General features: G+C 33.5%; 1 protein-coding gene across 1 annotated transcript; it reads right to left on the reverse strand.

The window, feature by feature from the left end:
- Positions 1–1,444: 1,444 nt before the first annotated feature.
- On the reverse strand, positions 1,445–7,611 carry LOC118746105 (N-acetylgalactosaminyltransferase 6-like). Its single transcript, XM_036479883.1, has 2 exons — positions 7,531–7,611; positions 1,445–2,178 (listed from the first exon to the last, which is right to left on the reverse strand). The coding sequence occupies exon 2, from the start codon at positions 2,149–2,151 to the stop codon at positions 1,516–1,518; it is 636 nt and encodes a 211-aa protein (XP_036335776.1). The 5' UTR covers positions 2,152–2,178; positions 7,531–7,611; the 3' UTR covers positions 1,445–1,515.
- Between the last annotated feature and the right edge of the window lie 10 nt (positions 7,612–7,621).

Raw genomic sequence — 7,621 nt, forward strand, 5'->3', positions numbered from 1 at the left:
TATTTGGATGGCTTACGCTACAAGGTAACACCCGTACTTCGCGCCCTGGACCTGGTAATAAAAATATATTTCATATTTAGTTTAGAATATTCAGCAAATACCAAATATGTGTGGATTTTTTACAAGAAATTATATATTTATAAAAGTCCAGTGAAAAGTACTTATTCCACCAATGCTCATATTTGCTCTATTTGTAATAACTCACTTCACTCTGTCAAAAAATTTGATTTTTCTTTTCAATGAGGAACATAAAAATCTAATAACTTATCAGAACTTATTGCAATAATTAGTTTTTAATTTCCAAATATGTACAAAATAAACTTACATTGTTTACATAATTACATTTTATACATATGAAAATACTTAAAACGTTTAAATGAAAAGTTTTTTCAAACCAAAGCTAATCAATTTAGTTTACATTAAAATTTTTCCCAGTGTAAGCCAAAACAATTGCGCTTTTTTCCAACAATTTTCACTTTTTTCCCAACAAATTAGTATTTGAATCAAATATGTAAGCTCAAAGTCCAAGTATTTGATTCAACAGCTTCATATTTTTGTAGCAACGACCTCGACAGTTAACTCAAATAAAAAGTGTTTAAAACAAAAATGTATACACTTTTATTCTAAATGTAAAAATTGTTGTATTAATTTAGTTAAAAAAAAATCAACAGTCTTTGTGCTGTTGCTTCAAATGCGAGTAGTTGTTGGGTACGATTTAACCAATAAAAGTTGTTCCAAACACAGATAAAATTGTTGGATGTAAAGCTTTTTTTTCTCGGTGTAAGTGCATCCAGTACGAACATAACGGTGTAGGGTTCAGGAAGTATAAGAAACCTATTTCGACCCTACCTACACGACCTACACTAAGTTTTTGGGGGTATTTCGTGATTTTTTTGGAGCACCGTGTTATATTTATTTCGTTTCGAATCGATTCTAAAATAAATTTTCTTGTATTTCGATCTGGCATCTCTAATATAAACTAACTTGCGAATGGCATTATAGTTACATAGGGCTAACAGAACAGGGTAAGATTCCGCGAACAATTAAGAGACTATAACAAAAACAACCACATGTGTAACCTTCAATCTGTGCTTGCGTTCCCCACGACGATATATTATATGATTATAATATAAACATAAATAATTATGGCTTCATATTTGTATTTCAGATTATAATAACATTTAATTCAACACGAATTTTACCCTAGGTACCCGACATAATGATAAGTTTTGACTATTTATTTTTTTAATTTAGTTTTAATCATTTTATTTTCTAAAAAAAGGTCCGTCTGTTCTTTTTCTCCTTCTTATACTAAAATCGGATGAAATATACTTACCATCCATTTCATTTTCAGGAAATGTATAAAACGTGAACTTTTCTTTCGTATGAAAATTGATTTTTACGCAAATATTTTTTTTATCTATATCTACATTTAATACTCTATTCAATGATTTGTTTGACAACATTTTATCGGTACTTGAAAACTACATGAGAGTCATTCAGAGAAAAATTCTATCAAAAATATTTCGGTTCCTGTTGAAAAAACATGTCCAATGCCGTATCATTTACATTACCAAAGCTCCATTTCATGTAAGGATTTTCCGAGTCACATCGGTTAATGTAAATAGTTCGACTCTTAGGTTCGGCCTCCAAGCAATGATTGTTGTGCTTTCCCGCAACAAGCCATTTGTGATGACGGTCATAAAACCAAAATTGATTTCCACCCTGACCGTGGCATTCCCACAGCCATATGGATGCATTCGGGGGTTGTTGTTGTACATCGAAGCAATATCTTTTTCGACTCAAACGCAAGTCCTTGCGCCAGCTTATAGCCCAATTTTGATTTCTTTGCGGCTGCTTAAGATTTTCTGCACAGGGATAAAGTCCAATTTGCGAATGCCGAGGTTTGTTTAAGGTATCGATGCAAAGTGCTGGTTCGGCGTCGCTTTGTATGGCACCATATGCAAAATCAGGTGGCTCTACTGGCGGATAGGCCCGTATTAGGTCGAATGCTACGTTCTCAATGAACCATTTAAACGACTTGCAGTGGAGTTTTTCGCGAATAGCTTTTTGTTTACTCAAATCACCTGGATCAATCACCTCGTAATATCCATTCCCGTGTTCGTATAAATACGATTTGTACTCGTCCATCCATACCTCAGCCACACGCTTGTAGTTCTATAAGAAATAAAAAGAAAACTGTTTAAAAAGTTAGTTGCAACGACTGAATCAGACGTTTGAGCATTTGCTCAAAACTTGGTGTAAATCGGTAGTCCAATCGTGTGATCGGGAAATTATTGTCCCGCTCGTCAATTATATATGTATGCATGATACCGATCGTTTGACTTCTAAAGAACTTACGGTTCCAATTTTTATATATTTCCACCAATGCACCAAAATAAACCATTTTGTTCTATACTAAAGCTTAGTTGTGAGAAATCGGCGTTTTTAATTTTTCATAATCACGTCAGGGTTTCTTCCCAAAAGGACTTTGAGTTTAAAATAATTACTTGATAGCCTTCAATTCACAATAAAAAGAAAAATGTGAAGGAATTTTAAATACATATGTTGCATTCTTGCTATTCCATAGCTAAACGAAATAAGTTTTTTTTTTATCAATTTTGTTTAAAATATGAATAGAAAAGATGGATGTACCTTAAACTTGATTCGTTTTTCTTTTGTAACTGAGCTTATATCTATAGACTATATGTAGTCTTATGGGAATCGGAGAAGCCTTTTTTTGTCTAACTTTGACTACTGCAAAATATTGGCGAAAAATACAAAAGAAAACACTTTGTGAAGTTTACTAGTTTATCCAGCTTTTTGTAAAACAACAGGAAAAGTCTGATAATTATCTGGTTCCCTTTAATTGGTGCAGAAAATAATGGGAATTCCCGCAAGTATATTCGAAAGCATTTTAAATATATTTTCAGAAATTAAAAAGGGAATATGGGTCAAATAGCTATTGCCTTAACTACAGAAAATGTGAAATTTTAAGAAATCCTAGAAATAAAAGAAATAGAAGAGTTAAAAATGTTACCATGCGCGGGGAGCTTTAGCTTTTATGGTTTCAATAGATTCAAAAATGCATTTCAACAATTGCAAAGGTAGAGCGTTTGTAGATTTCACACCGTCATTCGAGAGGGGAGTACATCGGTCTAGGGTAGGCTTGCCAACATTTTCTAAGATATTTATAGTAAATATATATAGTATTTTATTTAAAAGAAAAAGTAAAAACGATTTTTAAGTGATGGAAAATTTCTTCCTGTGAATGTCGAGATTGTTGGAATAGAGAGTAGAAATTAAATAACTTTAAGTAAATTTGATAATTCCTTCTCAGTTATGTTACCTTTTTTTAATTACAAACTCACAATGACTCTTTACTTTAAAGAAGTATAAGTATAAAGTTCATCCATTTTAATACAAATTTTTTCGTGCAAATTACTGAAAGACACTTATATTCATAATTGATATAATCTATGGTGCAATGACGTTTTTTATGGAAGAAATTAATTCCAATTTCGAATATAAAATATATAACAATAATTACGAATTTTAAGATAGCTACGTAAAGTGTTAATTTTTCGTAGTGGCTGTTCTAAATGCAATGTAAAATATTTAAGAGAATACATAATATGATTTCGTTAATATCTTCCTTTTGACCACTTTTCCCCACTTATTCCCATGCCGACAAGTAAATATATTATCACAGTAAATGAAAAATAAAAATAAAAAAAGAATAAAAATTCATCTGATCAAAAGATGATTGTACCTAAAATCTAGTGATTTTACCTAATCTACCTTTGGGCAGCTACAATTGTACTAACTTTTTTATCACTGTTCTGAAGCGAATCTGACCGCGAGTCGGTGTGAGCGTCATCCAGTCACCACCAACGCCAGCGCCGTCGCTTCTGGAAGCGGCAGCGAGAGCAGAAGGGTTCCAAATTTACGATATAAGGAGATTTGTTAGCTTGGGGCTTAAAATTTTTTAAATTTACGGCTTTTTATGAATAGATTAGTTTGTGTGAATTTCGGTAAAGGTTTTTTCTTTGAATTAGTTTCACTTTTTTTTTGGTAATTTGTTGTATTAACTCACTCTCCTTAGTTCTTTAGTTATTACATCCACTCATTACTTCTACTAATTTTTTTATTCCCTTTTTTGCTTATCGATTTTCTATTTCCCACAATTAATGTACGTACCCAATAGGACTGAAAGTTAGCTGCTCCCCAAAGGAGCAAGTACGGAGCAGTACAAAAATATCATTTTGAGTAATAACATAAAATATTTTCTTTTGAAAAATAGTTAATTTATGTACAAACATGTATGTATGTATGTATGTACATATGTATTTTCGTATGTATACCACATTGAAAAGAAAAACAATAAGTACACTTAATAAATCCTTCAACTGGTTTACAAAAACCATTATTTATTAAAACAAAACTGTAATATAAAAATTTAAATTAGCATGCATTGCTTTTTAAATGCTCACCAAGGGCTTATTTGGGAGCAGCAAGGGAGCGCTTCTTTCTAATGAAACCCAATATTAAAATACAATGAAGTATGAAATTAGAAAGGGAGCGCTCACTGCTGAATATGGAGCGCTCCAATAGCACTAATGGAGCGCTTCTGGCCCCGTTGGGTACAACCATCAAATGGTTTACAAAAACGCCATTCTTTTATTAAAACAAAAATCTATATATATATGTTTATAAAAATGGTGTGAAAAATGTATAGTAATTCATCAATTGAGAACGGTTGGGCCGATTTGGCTAAACATTTTTCTTAGTTGTTCGTAATTACGAATCAGAAAAATCGAAAATTAATTTTTTGTGTGCAACTCCTTCTGAAAGTCTTTCGAATGGAAAAATAGAAAATTCTAAGTGGAAAACTCAGAAAAATCCGGAAGAACGCTAAAATTTTTGAGTTTTATTTCGACGAAATTTTGCATCTTATCGCATGACTTGATGATTTTGGACGATGTAAGGGTGGAAAATTTGTTGTGAAGCTTAAAAAATTTCGGATAATTGTGAAATTCATGTGTGAGTTTTAATTTTTTCGTTAGGATAAATTTTTCGTTAAGTGGGCCAGCGACCGATCTATTTAAAAAACCTATACGATATTTTTTCCGGGAAGTGGCCCAGGGACCAATCTATTCGAAAAAATCTTGATTATGTTCCGATTTGCTTGAAATTTGGTGCGTAGGTAGCCTTTTGCTCAGATTAGCATACAGGATCCATTTTTTTTCCGTTAAGTGGACCAGTAACCGATCTATTCCAAAAAATCATATTAATGGTCCGATTTGCTTGAAATCCGATACCCATATTATAGATATGTGTAGAATAGAATTGAGTCATTGTTTTACAGTTCGAAAGGTGTTTGAAGGCGCCGCAAACATGCGGGTATTGGTTATTTAACAATATGCAGCAAATGTTGACAATATTTATGACCGATTTTTTGTGCTGATTACAAATCCGTTAAAAACAGCTTTAACATTTTCCGCATCAAAATCGCTGTTTCCCTGTGTTACCTACACTAATTATATAGAGAGAAGCTCCTTCTTTTTATAAGTGATGATCTCGCGAACGGCTGTACCCTTTTTTTTAATTTCAGTCACCTACTGCAGACTATCGATATATTAAAGGAGCGTGGTATCACCCATACATATCGAACTTTTCATACCGAATTAGAGATGGGGGCGGGATATCGGAACCCGCGGAACCCGCGGGACCCACGGTACTGATTTCAAATTGTCCGGAATAGGCGGCATCGGGAAGGTCTGTGAAATTTTGCGGGCGGGACGGGACCAAAATCCTTTCCCGATACTACCGATAAAACCGCAACCTTCCTTAGAAACGATGTGTGAAATATGCACCTATTTTGTTTTATCGGGACGAAAACGAACAGCAAAGCAAAATAAAATAATCGGAAGATGCCAGGTCTTTCATTAGTTTTTTCGTTATTTAAAATTACTTTGAAAGACATGTGAATTTTTCTTAGTGATAGATTTCGGGACCCACGAGACCCGCGGTATAATTCTAAAAAACGTCGGGGTGGGCGGATTCGGGCCTTAAAAATTGAATTTTGGGATGGGCGGGATCGTGACCAAATATTTAGTCCCGTGCCCATCTCTATACCGAATATCTCTGCAAGTATTTGTGGTAGTGTCCTGGAAATTTGTGTAGAGATTTTTGGGCTACTGGAAAAGAAGGCGTGGCGCTTTCCAAACATATTGAAATCTTTACTTATCTGTATATATACACCCAGGATACAGTGTTTTTTTTTATCATTTTTATAATATTTTTTTTTTGTCAATTTTTTCTAGAAATATAGTTCATTTTGCATCAAATGGCACCTAATTTTGAGTATGCAGTTTTGTAATTCACTCGATTTCAGTTTCATAAAGGGCAAGTTTTAAATGGCTATAAGTTACCGTTGATCTTTTAAAACTTTTTCGCTGATGATGTTGCCTATTTTCTCCGTATAATGACTGCGTTATAGTTTTTTTTTTTTGGTTTTTCCGAAAATGCCGAAGAGTGTCAGTATGTAAAAGACTTATTTTGGTGGGTGAACTCCTCCTAAATGACCGAAACGATTTTAATGACATTGTTTTATGTGTTTGAGTAGATCCCTGTACAATTTTCACAACTTAAAACGCCAGGTGGTGCTGGTTACTCAAAATCGTATTTGTGATCCGATTTTACTCATATTCGAGATATATATGTATTGGTAACGATAGGGGCAATACTCTTGCCAAAAAAGATGGCGTTGGAGCCATGTTATTGCCAAAAATCATCAATTCGGAGGCACCAGGGATCAAATTCAAATTACCCCCTTTAAATCAACCCTCAGAACCATTGCGGTCCTTACTTTACGGTGACTAAACAGAAAGTAGACCAATGATACTCACCAGTTTGGAAATTGCCACCAACTATACTATACAGATTCAAGGACAATTCACCATCGAGCCGCAAGGACTTCTTCCCGGTATAACGCTTTCGTCAGGTAACTTAAGATGGCAATGGAGGATATGCCTTCTGTCGACCGTGAACGTGAATTGCTGGCGAAAGCTTGGACTAAATGTTTCAATAAAAAAAATAAATAAATTTTGGCGGAACGAAGTTCGCCGATTCTGCAAGCTGTTTTATAAAAATATATATAGTTCAATCAATAGCAGTTTTGTACTTTGGCTTACATTCTTTCATATAAAAAAAATTTAGTTCTTGCGCAATACCCGCGGCACCAAAAAATAGAAAATTGAAACTTGCGCCTTATTATATTAAAATTTAATGGGCTAAAAAACTGCATACTTAAAATTTGTCCAGGAAATCGAATTGAAAAATTGACAATTTCGATGAAAGTATCTTGGTATTTCTTGAATTTTCCTGAGTTCTGTATGATGTTAAAAAAAATCTTATAGTTTTTACTGTTGAATTAACTATATTTTTATAAAAAAAAAATTAGAAAAATTTTGTATGGGAAATTTGAATAAATAAAATCGTCAACTTCCAACTACTAACTAAACTTACTTTATGTAACACATCTCCCTTTCGAGGACTAGGTCTTGGGTTTAGTGGACCTCTGTAGATATGTCCAACTCTCGAGCAAGGCGCATCCACA

Source organism: Rhagoletis pomonella, unplaced genomic scaffold, assembly GCF_013731165.1.
Source record: "Rhagoletis pomonella isolate Grant_MI unplaced genomic scaffold, Rhpom_1.0 Rhpom_scaffold_00010, whole genome shotgun sequence".
Lineage (NCBI taxonomy): Eukaryota > Metazoa > Arthropoda > Insecta > Diptera > Tephritidae > Rhagoletis > Rhagoletis pomonella.